At 43.4% G+C, this 17,870-nt stretch overlaps 1 protein-coding gene across 1 annotated transcript in view; it reads left to right on the forward strand.

The window, feature by feature from the left end:
* The window catches only part of LOC106612992 (cell adhesion molecule DSCAM), a 171,420-nt gene that overhangs the window by 17,260 nt on the left and 136,290 nt on the right, over positions 1-17,870 (forward strand). Inside the window, exons 2-3 of the mRNA XM_014214775.3 lie at positions 2,905-3,222; positions 3,329-3,475. Of these exons, the coding sequence (XP_014070250.2) occupies positions 2,905-3,222; positions 3,329-3,475 (465 nt within the window). The remainder of the gene's footprint in view (positions 1-2,904; positions 3,223-3,328; positions 3,476-17,870) is intronic.

Raw genomic sequence — 17,870 nt, forward strand, 5'->3', positions numbered from 1 at the left:
CAGGGATTCTCTCAGGCCAACTCTCTGCCATAGAAATACAATTATGGATGAGCCACAGGTTATACAGGATTGTGTTTTCTCCCAGTTTGTTGTTTTCATCAATGCCTTCTACAGTAAATGGGGTCAATTGATAAGTTAGAGTGGCTACCATTTGATCCCAACTTACTTCTGGACTGAACAGACTCTCAAATCAGGGTAGATCAATATGGAAGTTTCGATACAAATGTATAAATGCCGACAGATAATTAGTTTGTTCGACATGGTGGGATCTTTTTGTGTCTGTAAAATGTATTATGCGAGAAATGTGGAAATACCTTTGTGCACAAATGTTGATATAATAACCATGATATCAGAGTAAACTTGGACTCGGAAAACCATGCAGTTTATTAGGATACAGATTAAATAAGTTGTGATAAACTTCACAGAGTGGTGAAAGTTCATGGTGCTGAGCTTTATGCTCCTTTCATATCGAGGGTCATGGCATGATGATCTGCCGTTTGACCCCCCAAAAAATCTTGCTCTTGTCCATAATAATATCATCATGCAGACTAGCCTACCCGCACAGCCTGTCCACACTGTATCTGAGAGCTGTTGGCTAGAGCGCACGTGCCAAGACGAGAGTAGGCACCTTTGTGACAAAACTATCGGTAGAGTTGAAAATGCGATAGAAACACATTGAACTTTTTATTTTTATTTGGGACATGAAAACTTAAGCCAAAAAGTAAATTTTGTGTGCACTACTTGTCATCGCATTGATTTTTATCCTCAACAAGTTAGTTTGGTGCGAACACAACACTGGTGGGAAAATGCACATTTTCTTTATGCGGATTTTAGAATATTCACCTGAAAATCTGTCGCCAATTGGATGGAAACCTAGCTATGGACACTGGATTCCCACATAATTACAAACATTTGAATTGGTAACCTACTTAAACAATTTTTTGTCAGTTTGGTTTTATTTTTTATTTGTGTGTGTGTGTGTGCATGGTTGTGTGTTTGAGTGTATCTCTTTGCGGGTCAAAGCCCCTGGAGCAGAGAGAGGGTGGAAACCATTGCGATTTGAAACCTTGTTCGAAATTTATGAAGCGCTAAAATGTTTTATCCACAGGGAGGCCTAGATAGCTGTCACTGGTAAGCCATTTACTGCTAGGCACTGACTCTGACACCAGACAGAGATCTAGAGGTAGGCAGCAGGCAGGCACAGGTCCATGCTCAGCCAGGAGAAATGATACACTGAGTGTACAAAACATTAAGAACACCGTCCTAATATTGAGTTGCACCCCTATTTGCCCTCAGAACAGCCTCAATTTGTCAGGGCATGGGCTCTACAAGGTGTCGAAAGCGTTCCACAGGCATGCTGGCCCATGTTGACTCCAATGCTTTTCCCAGTTGTGTCAAATTGGCTGGATATCCTTTGGGTGGTGGACCATTCTTTATACACATGAGAATCTGTTGAGCATGAAAAACCCAGCAGCCCTGGCACCTACTACCATACCCAGTTCAAAGGTAAATAAATCTTGCCATATATTATTATTTTGTCTTACCCAGTCACCCTCTGTATGGCACACATACACAATTCATGCCTCAATTGTCTCAAGGCTTAAAATACTTATTTAACATGTCTCCTCCCCTTCATCTACACTGATTGAAGTGGATTTAACAAGTGACATCAATATGTCATGAAAGAGCAGGTGTTCAGAATGTTTTGTACACTCAGTTTATACACCACTCAGAAATCAACCACCTAACGATTAGCACTGAGCCAGCCAACTGATGCTAATTGGTCCCACTTCGTGTTTCTCTGCTTTCAAGGGAGCTACATAACGACACACACTTTTACATCATCAACACTCCTTTCCCGCTTGTTGCTCCCCTGCTCAACCAAAGCAGCATACATGTTGAAATGGCAAATGGCCTCACTTCAGGGCCTGTTAACTATAGATTTAAGAAGAAAGTTAAGCCAAGTTGCTATTCCTCAAAAAGCTTGCGCTGTTTCTTATGTTTCACCTTAGGCAAAAAGTTAAGAAGAAATTAGATTCTTGAAAATAAAGTTATTGGAAATGTTCTTAAATTCCAAGATAGCTAAACCCTTGTCTTAATCTCAGGGCAGTGAGAGGAAAAGCTCATGAAAGCAATTGAACATGTTTAATTTACTCACAAACTTTATCTGAAAGTTTCAGTATTTATTATTTTAAACCCAAGAACATGTTTTAGAACAGTAGTCTCAGTTGGAAATTTGCTAACATGATTGCCATTGCTAGTTAGATAGCTAGGTAAATCAGTTGCCTAGCAACACACATCTTAAGAAGACACGTAAGAAGATATTTGAGGAGTTTGTAAGAAAATCATGAAATCTTAAGATATTGTTGAGGAATTGCACATATAAATTATTTTATGAACTTCTTATCTGTTTTCTTAAGCAGCTTCTTAAGTTTTTGCGTAAGAAGTGTTTTGTGATTCTGGGCCCAGATCCATAACAAAGCATTCATTTGTTTCATCATGGCCAAGTAAATAACTACTGTCTTGATGTATTTAGAAGTAAACATACATATGGCTCTTAATTTGACCAGTATTGTTGCAGCAAAATAATCCTGCAGCAACAGGATTTGAAAGATTAGTCCATAATATTGCTTGATCAATGGTTAGGCTATTAGCTGACCAAAATTAGGCTATGTGACAATTGTAATACTGTTAATATAACCGTGTGCTATGGATCCCAAGGTTAGTACACACGGTTTTCAGTGAATTTATGTAAATCATGAAGCTCATCTGTATTTTCTCAGCAGGAAAATTATCAGCAGCAAAAAAGTGATCAAATTAAGATCCTACTCCGGTAGTATACCCATTCAAGTCAGTTGTCTTGTCATCTAATGTTTTTGTACTTTTTGTTCTCCTCTCTTGCAGTTTTTAGTGAAGATCTACGTTCCAGCTTATATTTTGTCAATGCATCTCTGCAAGAGGTAGTGTTTGCCAGCACCACAGGGACCCTGGTGCCCTGTCCCGCTGCAGGGGTGCCCCCCGCCTCGCTGCGCTGGTACCTGGCCACCGGAGAGGAGATCTACGATGTGCCCGGGATCCGCCACGTGCACCCCAATGGCACTCTCCAGATCTTTAACTTCCTCCCCTCCAGCTTTAGTAAGCTGATCCATGACAATACCTACTACTGCACAGCTGAAAATCCTTCAGGGAAAATAAGAAGCCAAGATGTCCACATTAAGGCCGGTAAGTATTTATTTTAAATAGTAGCTGTTGTTGTTGTCATTCCTTAATTTCTTCTTGTATGTATTAATTTGCCTTTGCCAAATGCCACCCCTCTTGCTATCCTCAGTATTTCGGGAACCCTACACGGTCCGGGTGGAGGACCAGAAAGCCATGAGAGGCAATGTAGCGGTCTTCAAGTGCATTATCCCTGCCTCCGTGGAGGCTTACGTCACTGTCGTATCGTGGGAGAAAGACACAGTCTCACTATCCTCAGGTAAGACAACATTCGTATATCTTGGTCAGAATTTTGTTCAATTCCTTGCTTGGAATCTTCAAATCAGCTATTGGATTACACGTTCAATGGAATGATTCGTAGGTGTAGCTAACAAAATAAGGTTTGTTTACACAGACAGTGCTATGGATCCCAAAGTTTCTGAATGGGAAGCCTTCCCTGCTCTGCTCTGTATGCTTGGGCCACTGTTCTCTGTCTCTCTGTGACTTACCTGCTTGTGGTCTCAGTCAGCCTTTACTGTAGCTCCATGGAATCCTGTCTACCTACAGTAATAGTCAGGCTAATGTCTGTCTGTCATATTGATTTCACCCCCCTCGATTGGAACCATTCATTGCACATTGACCTCATCCCATCAGTAGATGATGTCTGGCTATTTTTTAAAAGTGCCTTCCTCACCATCTTAAATAAGCATGCCCCACTTAAAACATTTAGAACTAGGAATAGATATAGTCCTTGGTTCACTCCAGACCTGTTTGACCTTGACCAGCACAAAAACATCCTGTGGCGTTCTGCATTAGGATCGAATAGCCCCCGTGATATCCACCTTTCAGGGAAGTTAGGAACAAATATACACAGGCAGTTAGAAAAGCTAAGGCTAGCTTTTTCAAACAGAAATTTGCATCCTGTAGTAGTAACTCAAAAATGTTCTGGGACACTGTAAAGTCCATGGAGAATAAGAGCACCTCCTCCCAGCTGCCCACTCCTCTGAGGCTAGGAAACACTGTTACCACCGATAAATCCACTATAATTGAGAATTTCAATAAGCATTTCTCTACGGCTGGCCATGCTTTCCACCTGGCTACCCCTACCCCGGTCAACTGCCCGGCACCCTCCACAGCAACCTGCCAAAGCCCCCACCATTTCTCCTTCACCCAAATCCAGATAGCTGATGTTCTGAAAGAGATGCAAAATCTGGACCAATACAAATCAGCCGGGCTAGACAATCTGGACCCTCTATTTCTAAAATGATCTGTCGAAATTGTTGCAACCCCTATTCAACCTCTCTTTCGTATTGTCTGAGATTCCCAAAGACTGGAAAGCTGCCACGGTCATCCCCCTCTTCAAAGGGGGTGACACTCTAGACCCAAACTGCTACAGACCTATGTCTATCCTACCCTGTCTTTCTAAGGTCTTCGGAAAGCCAAGTTAACAAACAGATTACTGACCATTTTGAAACCCACCGTACCTTCTCCGCTATGGAATCTGGTTTCAGAGCTGGTCATGGGTGCACCTCAGCCACGCTCAAGGTCTTAAACGACATCATAACCATCGATAAGAGACATTACTGTGCAGCCGTATTCATTGACCTGGCCAAGGCTTTCGACTCTGTCAATCACCACATTCTTATTGGCAGACTCGACAGCCTTGGTTTCTCAAATGATTGCCTCGCCTGGTTTACCAACTACCTCTCTGATAGAATTCAGTGTGTCAAATCAGAGGGCCTGTTGTCCAGACCTCTGGCAGTCTCTATGGGTGTGCCACAGAGTTCAATTCTCGGACCGACTCTCTTCTCTGTATACATCAATGATGTTGCTCTTGCTGCTGGTGATTCTCTGATCCACCTCTACGCAGACGACACCATTCTGTATACTTCTGGCCCCTCTTTGGACACTGTGTTAACTAACCTCCAGACGAGCTTCAATACCATACAACTCTCCTTCCGTGGCCTCCAACTGCTCTTAAATGCAAGTAAAACTAAATGCATGCTATTCAATCGATCGCTGCCCGCACCTGCCCGCCTGTCCAGCATCACTACTCTGGACGGCTCTGACTTAGAATACGTGGACATCTACAAATACCTGGGTGTCTGGTTAGACTGTAAACTCTCCTTCCAGACTCATTAAGCATCTCCAATCCAAAATTAAATCTAGAATCGGCTTCCTATATCGCAACAAAGCGTCCTTCAGTCATGCTGCCAAACATACCCTCGTAAAACTGAACATCCTACCGATCCTCGACTTCGGTCATCTATAAAATAGCCTCCAGCACTCTACTCAACAAAATGGATGCAGTCTATCACAGTGCCATCCGTTTTGTCACCAAAGCCCCATACACTACCCACCATTGCGACCTGCACGCTCTCGTTGGTTGGCCCTCGCTTCATACTCGTTGCCAAACCCACTGGCTACAGGTTATCTACAAGTCTCTGCTAGGTAAAGCCCCGCCTTATCTCAGCTCACTGGTCACCATAGCAGCACCCACTCGTAGCACGCGCTCCAGCCGGTATATCTCACTGGTCACCCCCAAAGCCAATTCCTCCTTTGGTCGTCTTTCCTTCCAGTTCTCTGCGGCCAATGACTGGAACGAACTGCAAAAATCTCTGAAGCTGGAGACTCATATCTCCCTCACTAGCTTTAAGCACCAGCTGTCAGAGCAGCTCACAGATCACTGCACCTGTACATAGCCCATCTGTAAACAGCCCATGTATCTACCTACCTCATCCCCATACTGTATTTATTTATTTATCTGGCTCCTTTGCACCCCAGTATCTCTACTTGCACATTCATCTTCTGCACATCTACCATTCCAGTGTTTAATTGCTATATTGTAATTACTTCGCCACCATGGCCTATTTATTGTCTTAACTTACCTCATTTGCACTCACTGTATATAGACTTTTTGTTTTCTTTTGTTCTACTGTATTATTGACTGTATTTTTTGTTTATTCCATGTGTAACTCTGTGTTGTTGTTTGTGTTGCACTGCTTTGCTTTATCTTGGCCAGGTGGCAGTTGGAAATGAGAACTTGTTCTCAACTGGCCTACCTGGTTAAATAAAGGTGAAATAAAAAAATAAAAAAATAAACAGGTTGATATTGTACATTAAACGACAACTCTCCTGTTAGACTGTTAACCAACCTCTGGGCAATTTTGCTTTATATTGTGGGACATGTTTTCATGACATTTTAAATGTGTCTGCTCAAGCACAAAGATCCCTTCTGTGATCCATGTCTGTGTGTACTGGTTGCTAGTCGAGGGCTTTACTGTTTCTGCTGCTGTAAGGAGATATGATATGGTCTATAATGACTGCACATGAGTTTTGCAGATTCAGACGAGACTGAAAAAGATGCTAGCATCTGTGAAACCTAGAAGTCATCACTTTTTACTGTGTAACATTCATGGCCTTGAAAAGTAGAGTAGTATGGAAAGCGGAATTTGGACTTTTCTCGTTTTAATTATGTGCTTAACTGTATAACACAGGGCAGGGTTATAATAGCTAGTGGGTTTTTAAGTGAGTTTAGGTCATGCAGTATTGTAGTCCTATGGAACCTTTATTTTTTACTACAAAACAGCCAGGGTGTTCTAAAGGTGAATAACGCATAGGAGCAGTGATGTTTTATCATCACCCAGTTCTTAGGAGTGCTTTTACATGCATTAAAAACAACCTAGATGGGATTGTTTCCTGTTTATTCCAATAACTATCAAGCCACAGGAGGCTTGTCAGAAGCATCAGCATCACGGTCAGGATCAGTGCTCTTTCCTCGCTAAATATTTGATGATGTTCTGATACATGAGCAAATAACCTTACAGTTATGGAGAGCGTATGTTTACTGCGTATGTTTACAAAGTGCATTTAAAGGTGTGTGTGTTTTATTTCTTTACCAGGGGTTTGATCCCAGGTTGTGTGTGTGTGTGTGTTTGTAAATGTGTTAGCATGAGGTTATCAACCAGGCCTGAAACATAGAAGATTGACCCAACCTATTCTTCTCTGAGGGTTGCCAACCCTGCACTCTAAATTTTTCATGAAAGAAGACTTTGTCTCGGTGGACACCAAATAAAGCTATCCAACCGCTGTGCTAAATTATTAATCTAAGGTTTCGGTTGGGAACAGTTACATCAAGCACACATCCGCAGTCAGACTTTCTATTGGAATTGAAAGACTAAAACCCATTCCACACACAACAGATCCACCTCAACCAGGGCCTCTGATGTTATTATACATGTTGGTTTTAATGTCATGGTTACAAATATCAGTATTAGCTACCAAATAATTAGTATTATTATAGATTTGGCCATTTTTTTCACTATACAATCATTTCTTTGTGGTTGTTCAGTCAAATATGTATGTATTTGATAGGTTCTTGTATCATATAACCCCTTTAAAGTAGACACCTTAGCATAAGGTGTTACCCTATAAATCATATTTTAATATGTACAAGGGACTGGTTTGCATTGCGTCTCATCTGAAACCTGTACATTTCCATTGATTCATGTCAGGGGAAAGAATATGTATAATTACAGACTAGGGCCGGTCTTAATTAATCAACTGTGATTGAAAAGTTAATTACAATATGAATGACCTCTTAAAATAAGGACTGCTTAGTAGTCATTTGAAGTGGCCCTGTTTTCAATCTGAATGAGCACCGCAACTCACAAGCCCTAATGTTGCCACTAACTTACCATTAACCTGTCATGCATTTTAAAATGTACCTCGCCGTGCGGCTTTTCAAATTCACAGCAGCCGCCTGGCTCCTCTCGGCTTTTGATAAACAATTGACAGAGCTAATAGGGAGATGAAAGAGAACAAAGCAGAGGAGTGGAGCTTGCAGCGCGGCTGCCTTTTATATGGGACGCCTAATGCATCTCCAGCTTTTTTATGTATCAAGTGGTGGGGCTGTTGAATACAGGATGGGCTGGACATCTTTTTGTCTTCCGCATCTGCTTTGCCTTTGTCTCTCACCTTTCACATGTGATCCAATTTAATGAGGGGGCCTTGATGGAAAAAGGCAGATCAAAACTAGCTCTCTAAGGGATGCATACAACATGTTGTCATACAGGTGTGTATTCCCCTTGGATGGAGTGATTTACAATGAAATTATGGGTCCTATGGTTATACAATAACAACTTCTTCCTCTCTTCTCTCTCACACTCTTCCTCTTTGTTTTGCTGGATGAGGCAGAGGTGGGGTTTGCTGCACAGTGAACCCGTCTCATTCAGACCACGGCCCTGCATGGCCCTGCATTGGTCCTCTGGGTTTCAGTCTCCTCCAATGATGCTACACTCTGCACCTACTAGGAAACTTGTATTCATCCATGTGAGGTGGGACTTTCTCTTGAGCAAGCAGCTTACTGTGTATACAGTATCTTACACATGTTGTTTGCTGGCATTTGCAAACATTTGAAAATATTTAAATGTTCATTTAAGTGGCAGGATGTTGCGATGGTGCTGCTGCATCACATTGCCCCAGACAGACAGAAAGACAGACAGACAGACAGGTACAAGGCCTGTGTATGGGCGAGACGGCCAGTGTCTGTCTACTGCTGCTGGGAGGAAAAGTAGAGACTGGTCCTCTGGTGCCTGGAGATAGTGCTTTCTCATTAGAACAAACACACGTGCCTTTCATCTTTTCAAGCTGAAGATTAAGCTGGAGATGGTGCAAGGGAAGCTTTTCTCAAGCATTAAGGCACAGGCTTACTGCAATGCTGGAGGAGAGGGATGACTGTAAGCTTCTCCCTCTCCTTCTCTCTCCTCTCTCTTTCTCTCTCATGCTCTCTCCTCTCTCTTTCTCTCGCTCCTCTCTCTTTCTCTCTCTCATCACTTCTTTCCCTTGCTCACTTATAAGGAATGTTGTTGAAAGATATTTGTTATTATTGGTGAATGCATTGCATACTGAGCATCTTTCCTAGTTCCCAGTTTTGGTACAATACCATAATGGTATTAAATGCAGTCATATATAGTACCAGTCAAAAGTTTGGACACACCTGCTCATTCAAGGGGTTTTCTTTATTTTTACTATTTTCTGCATTGTAGAATAATAGTGAAGACATCAAAACTATTAAATAACACAAATGGAATCATGTAGTAACCAAAAAAGTGTAATACAAGAGATTCTTCAAAGTAGCCATCCTTTGCACACTCTTGGCATTGTCTCAACCAGCTTCATGAGGTAGTCACCTGGAATGCATTGCTGCAAAGAAACCACTACTAAAGGACACAATAAGAAGAAGAGACTTGGTTGGGACAAGAAACATGAGCAATGGACATTAGACCGGTGGAAATCTGTCCTTTGGTCTGATACGCCGTGTCTTTGTGAGACGCAGAGTAGGTGAACGGATGATCTCCGTGGTTCCCACTGTGAAGCATGGAGGAGGAGGTGTGATGGTGTGGGTGTGCTTTACTGGTGACACTGACAGTGATTTATTTAGAATTCAAGGCACACTTAACCAGCATGGCTACCACAGCATTCTGCAGCGACATGCCATCCCAACTGGTTTGCGCTTAGTGGGACTATAATTTGTTTTTCAACAGGACAATGACCCAACACACCTCCAGGCTGTGTAAGGGCTATTTGACCAAGAAGGAGAGTGATGGAGTGCTGCATCAGATGACCTGGCCTCAACTTTCACCTGACCTCAATCCAATTGAGATGGTTTGGGATGAGTTGGACTGCAGAGTGAAGGAAAAGCAGCCAACAAGTGCTCAACATATATGGGAACTCCTTCAAGACTGTTGGAAAAGCATTCCAGGTGAAGCTATTTGAGAGAATGCCAAGAATGTGCAAAGCTGTCATCAAGGAAAAGGGTGGCTATTTGAAGAATCTAAAATATGTTTTCATTTGTTAAACGCTTTTTTTTGGGTTACTACATGATTCCATATATGTTATTTCATAGTTTTGATGTCTTCGCTATTATTCTACAATGTAGAAAATAGTAAAAATAAAGAAAAATCCTTGAATGAGTAGATGTGTCCAAACATTTGACTGGTACTGTTTATACTGTATAATCTTCTGGATTTGACCTTCTATAAGGGCTCAGGGGTCGTGGTGGTCAGAGAAAGGGGCCTTACGATTCTACAAGTCAGGACTACCTGGCTTGATGACTCCTTGCTGTCCCCAGTTCACCTGGCCGTGCTGCTGCTCCAGTTCCAACTGTTCTGCCTGCAGCTATGGAACCCTGACCTGTTCACCGGACGTGCTACCTGTCCCAGACCTGTTGTCCCAGACCTGCTGGAACCCTGACCTATTCACCGGACGTGCTACCTGTCCCAGACCTGCTGTTTTCAACTCTCTAGAGACAGCAGGAGCGGTAGAGATACTCTCAAAGATCGGATTTGAAACAGCCAACTGACACTTACTCTTGTGTTACTGACTTGTTGCACCCTCGACAACTACTATGATTATTATTATTTGACAATGCTGGTCATTTATGAACATTTGAACATCTAGGCCATGTGCTGTTATAATCTCCACCCGGCACAGCCAGAAGAGGACTGGCCACCCCTCATAGCCTGGTTCCTCTCTAGGTTTCTTCCTAGGTTTTGGCCTTTCTAGGGAGTTTTTCCTAGCCACCGTGCTTCTACACCTGCATTGCTTGCTGTTTGGGGTTTTAGGCTGGGTTTCTGTACAGCACTTTGAGATATCAGCTGATGTAAGAAGGGCTATATAAATACATTTGATTTGATTTGATTTGATTTACTGATGCAGTCTTAAAGTCTCTATCCTGGATGATCAGTGAGTCTTCTTCCTTGACTGCCAGCCTGCCTTCCTCCGTTGCATAACACTTGGCAGAAGGCCCAAGTCAATTTCCTGCTGGCTGCAAAACACTGTTTTCTATTTGGTTCATGCAAATGTAGCCGTCCAATGCTCGGAGCATTACCAGAGCCCCTGGATACATTTTTCCGTCACATTTATGTGGGCTGCTTCACAACTGTGTACTTTACACTAACTGTTTAAATGCCTCGGCAATCTCTCACACTGCTCTTGACGCCACTCACCCTCATTCAAGGTACTTGAGCAGTGCTAATCAAAGCTTATCAAGGAGTTTGCCTGCTAATAGCATCAGTGTCTTAACCAGCCATTCTCCATAATGTCTGGGATGCCCTTACATAAACTAGAGTAGGGAAGGAAGGAAGCCATCATCACACAGCAGGGATTAATCTAGTCAGCTTCATGACGCCTCCCCATTTTTCACTGGGATTGACAGAGGGCACCTACAGGCAGGCAGAGACAGGACAGTTAAATCAACTCGGATCCAACCCAAAGTCAGGCCAACCTTGAAAAGAGGGCAGAAATAAGCTATCACTGGTTCGCTTGGTCTGCCGAGGGGGAAGAAGAAGATGGAGAGGAGAGTGGGCGAGGCCGAAGCTTTCCTTGGTAAACAAAGGCGTCCACACTGCATTGCATAGGCCACATTGTTATGTCTCTCTCTCACGCTCTCTCTCTCTCTCTCTCTCTCTCTCAGGAGGGAAAGCATGATCTCTATCTAACCACAGAACGATTGCGAGGCAGCCCTGGGCTAGTGTGTTTGTACATGTATGCCTGCGTGCGTGGTGCCTGCGTGCGTGGTGCCTGCGTGCGTGGTGCCTGCGTGCGTGGTGCCTGCGTGTGCTATTCCTCCCACCCTGCAGTAAAGCCTTATGAAACAACACAGCACATCATTTTACTCCTACTCCACCCAGAGCAGCAGCAACTGAAATGCTGACCCTCATCTTTCACTAGATCCCAGTTCATAGTCTACTCATGCACAGCTGCTGGAAAGCTTGGGGAGATGGGGTATTGGGAGTGTGTGTATGCACGTCTGTGAGTGTGTGCGTGTGTTGAGAACGATACAATTCAGAAATATCAATACTTGTGTGCATTAATCACACGGCTGCCAGAGAGAATTATGGGAACATGAGCTGAAGGATGCATTTGTGCATTTGCAGCATGAATGCTGTGTGAAGGGGAGTTCGGGGAATTGGGGTGAGGGGATAATGGACCCTTTTATATGTGAGTGGAGTAAGCAGAGGAGATGGTCTGGGGTTGGTTGTTGATCTAAATGTACATCACACAGTGCTATATTTGTTATATGGACATACATGGACATGATTTGGAAAGGCACACACCTGTCTATATAAGGTCCCACAGTTGACAGTGCATGTCAGAGCAAAAACCAAGCCATGCAGTCAAAGGAATTATCTGTAGAGCTCCAAGACAGGTTTGTGTGGAAGGGTGCCAAAAAATGTCTGCATCATTGAAGGTCCCCAAGAACACAGTGGTCTCCATCATTCTTAATTAAAATAAGTTTGGAACCACCAAGACTCTTCCTAGAGTTGGCCGCCCGGCCAAACTGAGCAATCTGGGGAGAAGGGCGTTGGTCATGGAGGTGACCAAGAACCCGATGGTCATTTTGACTGAGCCTCAGAGTTCCTCTGTGGAGATGGGAGAACCTTCCAGAAGGACAACCATCTCTGCAGCACTCCACCAATCAGGCCTTTATGTTACAGTGACCAGACGGAGACACTCTTCAGTAAAAGGCACATGACAGCCCACTTGGAGTTTGCCAAAAGGCACCTAAAGGACTCTCAGACCACGAGGAACAAGATTTTCTGGTCTGATGAAACCAAGATTGAACTCTTTGGCCTGAATGCCAAGCGTCACGTCTGGAGGAAACCTGGCACCATCCCTACGGTGAAGCATGGTGGTGGCAGCATCATACTTTGGGGATGTTTTTCAGCGACAGGGACTGGGAGACTAGTCCGGATTGAGGGAAAGATGAACAGAGCAAAGTACAGAGAGATCCTTGATGAAGACCAGCTCCAGAGCGCTCAGGACCTCAGACTGGGGCAAAGGTTCATCTTCCAACAGGACAACGACCCTAAGCACACATCCAAGACGATGCAGGAGTGGCTTCGGGACCTGACAGAGCTTGAGAGTTTCTGCAGAGAAGAATGGGAGAAACTCCCCAAATACAGTTGTGCCAAGCTTGTAGTGTCATACCCAAGACGACTCGAGGCTGTAATTGCTGCCAAAAGTCCTTCAACAAAGTACTAAGTAATTGGTCTGAATACTTATGTAAATGTGATATACCCGGGTTTTTTATTTTTATAAATGTGCAAACATTTCTAATAAACTGTTTTTGCTTTCCCATTATGGGGTATTGTGTGTATGACCCCAACCATGGAGGGAGTGATAGAATTGTTTGTGTATTTTCACATTGTACGATGTGAGTATTTTCACATTGTATGAGGTGCACCGTATACAGTAAGTAGTCAGAGTATTACTGCAGTATTACTATTGTATAGCAAGGCCGAGCACCAGATTTCCTGCTGATTCATTACTGCAGTATTACTTCAGTATTATAGCAATTTTCCATTGAGGAGGCCGAACACCAGATTTCCTGCTGATACAGTGGATGCCTGCCACCCAGCCTATCAGAGCTATAGAAAACAACAACTGTTGATCACCGTTATAGCTCTGAGCAGGCGTTCTTAATCACAGTTTACTGATAAGTAAAAGCAATATGGCAGCCATTAGGCTGCTTAGGATGAAAATGATTAGGTGGCGATCTGTGGAGCGATGTGTACTAAGCGTGGTTTAATCTTTAATAAGCAGTGATGGGTTTATGGTATGTTGCAGTTTGGCATCAGTCGTCGGAATGGGAATGGGCATTTCCAGTGCTTATGGATTACACTGCTGTACAGGTGGACTGGACCCAGGCCAGCCTACACCATGGCAGCAGGCCAAGAAACAGATTAGTAATAAGCGCGGCGTGAAATAATTACGGGCGGAACAACCAATTAATTTCAGTTTATGAACCACTCCTAGATTTGGGGTTGTGTTTACCCATAGTGCAGTGGGGCAGGCGTCCCCTGGTCCGGGTGTGTTGGTGGCGAGGGTTGTGGCGGGCGCTTCCTATATGGTCTGGAGAACACTGGATAAACACAGAGAAGAGAGGCCAATTGATGTTCAATCAACCTCCTAGAATGCAACAGCCTCTGATCCCATCTTAAAAGCCTTGAAAAAAAGCACTTAAAGACAAAGCACCCACTGACTGACCAAAGGGATTTTATTCTCTCTCCTTCATCCTTCCAATCTGAGATGAATGCATCTTCCTCTCAGGGTGGTCAATCTAGAAAATACAGTAAATCGCATTTAGTCCCTTTAACTTCCACACTAAATCTGTGAGCCATTCTGCCCATACTGGGGGTCTTAGCGCTGATTGGAAACGCTCAAGACATTAAAGACACTGAAGTAAATTAATCAAGTGGAGTGTCAATGCTTCTTGTGCAACAAAGATCTCATCTCAGACAACAAATGGCATTGCAGTTTGGGTGTTGTTGGTGGATATCTAGATCTTTTTACAATTGCGTTCACTCAAAGCTGAGCTTGAATCATGCATTTTTAGAATATTAGATACAAATCGGTTATTAGTGTTACTATACAGTGTGTCTACAATGTAGCAGTGCTCCTCGTCCACTGCTGCCTGCCAGTATTATTATTTTAAGGTGACCCTCCATCTCTGTCTTGATGGATAAAACATCAGCCTTCATTGGCCCCTTTTCTACTGCCCAATATGGCAAACTCCTTCTTGTCATTTCCCCCTCTCCCTTCCTCCGTAGCACTAACCCTAGGAACATGGACAAAGTGCCCCAGTGGCATGTCTTTGACCTCTCCTTCCCCTTTCAGCCTACACCACAGTATGTCTCCCCTGAGTGTGAGAATCAGAACTGCGGTGTGTAGTGGGTTTGTGTGCATTGCTATCCACCCACCCACCCACCCATCCACACATCCATACATCCATCCACCCACCCACCGACCCACCCACCCACCCACCCACCCATCCACACATCCATCCACCCACCCATCCACACATCCATCCATCCATCCACCCATTCATCCATTCATTCATCCAGCCATCTATCCAGGACGGATGGACATACGCTTCCTCATCAGGAGAGTATAGCGATTAGTGTTAGAATGGTGATATGGTTTAGGGATTTGGCATTTTGAATGCTTCTGGTGGCAGCAGGGTGGAGGTGTGGCTCTCTCCTGGCTGTCACAAAGATGCTTATGGTCTAGAAAAGGGGTGGCCAACTCTCCTGTATAGCTAACTGGATGTGCAGGCTTTTGTTCCAGCCCTGCACTAATGTAACAAACCTGATTCAGCTTACGTGAAAAAACAAAAGTGAGGCTGGTAAAGTAGGGATGCACAGACGTCTGCCTTGGGGTTGGTAGGTGCACTCTTGCCATTTTCCATTTTGTGCAAACCGTAGTGAAAGGGGAAGCAATTATCTGTCCCTGTCTTCCTTTGGTATTATGGAGCCTTTCATAGTGTTGTTGACTGTGACGTCACAAGGTGGCGGCCGTGGAGACTGACCTTTTGACAGACGCAGCCTGCAATCTTCACATCCGCGTAGGTGTTCAGCCAGCCACTCAGAGCAGCTCCTGCTGCTGCACAGTCTTATCACCTGCCTACAGCTGCTGCTGCCCCTCTGATGGAGCAAGGAGGAGGGGGGGGGGGGGGGGGGGGGGAGCAAGGGAGAGAAGGAGAGATGTTACTGCGGTTGAGAAAGAGGATGATTTCCTCTGCCTGTACCAGCACATATCCATGTATTTTAAAGCACTGCATTCAAATTGAATTTTCATGGTACATTGCTTGTGTGATATAGCTAGTGTGCTTAAACATATTTGAGGTGCTGTTTTTTTAATGCTGTTTGAGAAATGTTCAGTGCCTCAATCATTGTAGTTAAGTATGTTGGTAGAAAAATAGTTAAATTGGGTTTTAGAGCAAAAACATGCTTTGTAGCCTTAGTAGAAATAATATATAGAAAAAAAGCTCAATCTGAATTGATTTTCCTGGTACTTTCTGCTGTACTTGAGTTACCATGGAAACCTGGTCATGTTCCCCTGGCCTCCTAGGGCAAGTGTAATTGTTGTCTGTTTCTCAAAGCCAAATTCTCCAGCTCTCTCAAATGGTTCATCTACCGATCAAATAAAAAAACATTCTCAAGGATATATTCCTCCTGGAGTCTACAATTGTAGCTTTATGAACCTGCCTGTTTAGCATCTAGCAGTCTCTAACCACAATCGTACAAAGATTGTGTACTATGTGTGCCATTGCTAGCAATAAAGTAATGCCTTCACTTCTCCCATTTTCTATTTGAATATACATTTTTGCCTACTGCAAAGGACTGTTGCATTTATAATGTAAGTAGCTGCTTGTAGGGATGTACAGAAACTGCCATTACCAAGCCTCTCCCATACTGTCTTTACCTCACGCAGGCTTTATATTTCCTACCCAAATGAGAAGGGAGAGAGAGCTCTCGTTTTCCTACAGGAATAATTAGCTGAAATTGGGGCTGCGTCGCTGGGCTGTGAGCATGCTCACTCAGCAAAAAGGCCTGGGAGGCTTCTCAGCTTTTCGACTTTGTATCAAAGGGGACTCTGGGGTCACCTGTTTCCTCAATATTTCAAGTCAGATATTGTCCTGTTACTGTGTTGGACATATCCCAACTTTCTCTTACAGATCAATACAAATGAATAGTCCAAACTAGAGGGATATTGACTGACGTATCCACGTACGTTATGGTACAGTGATCATATGTTACTCCCCTAGCCCTTTGCTGTTTTGATAAAGACATTCTGTACTGTAGAAAAGCATGGGTCTAGTCTTAACTGGACACCTGGTGTTTACCTGTAGAAAAGCATGGGTCTAGTCTTAACTGGACACCTGGTGTTTACCTGTAGAAAAGCATGGGTCTAGTCTTAACTGGACACCTGGTGTTTACCTGTAGAAAAGCATGGGTCTAGTCTTAACTGGACACCTGGTGTTTACCTGTAGAAAAGCATGGGTCTAGTCTTAACTGGACACCTGGTGTTTACCTGTAGAAAAGCATGGGTCTAGTCTTAACTGGACACCTGGTGTTTACCTGTAGAAAAGCATGGGTCTAGTCTTAGCTGGACACCTGGTGTTTACCTGTAGAAAAGCATGGGTCTAGTCTTAACTGGACACCTGGTGTTTACCTGTAGAAAAGCATGGGTCTAGTCTTAGCTGGACACCTGGTGTTTACCTGTAGAAAAGCATGGGTCTCGTCTTAACTGGACACCTGGTGTTTACCTGCACACCATCAATCAAAGTCCCCATGGCCAAAATCATATTTTGACAAATGCACCTTTAAACATTGAGAGAAAGACTTGCCTAATATTCTTTGATTACTCATGTTTTTTTTATTGTTGGGGGCAGGCTTTTTGATTATTATTTGTAAAAAAAAAATACTACTAATAATATAAAAAGCCTGTTATTATTCTTAAATGTATTTCATTTGTCATTAAGCAATTCAGGACATTTTATGTAAAAACTTTTTTTTTCAATAATAGTGGACAAATATAAACTCAGCAAAAAAATAAATGTCCTCTCACTGTCAACTGCATTTATTTTCAGCAAACTTAACATGTTGAAATATTTGTATAAACATAACAAGATTCAACAACTGAGACATCAACTGAACATGTTCCACAGACATGTGACTAAAAGAAATGGAATACTTTATCCCTGAACAAAGTGGGGGCCACTATCAACAGTAACAGTCAGTATCTGGTGTGGCCACCAGCTGCATTAAGTACTGCAGTGCATCTCCTCCTCATGGACTGCACCAGATTTGCCAGTTCTTTCTGTGAGT

This window comes from Salmo salar, chromosome 09 (assembly GCF_965601325.2).
Source record: "Salmo salar chromosome 09, fSalSal1, whole genome shotgun sequence".
Taxonomy (NCBI): domain Eukaryota; kingdom Metazoa; phylum Chordata; class Actinopteri; order Salmoniformes; family Salmonidae; genus Salmo; species Salmo salar.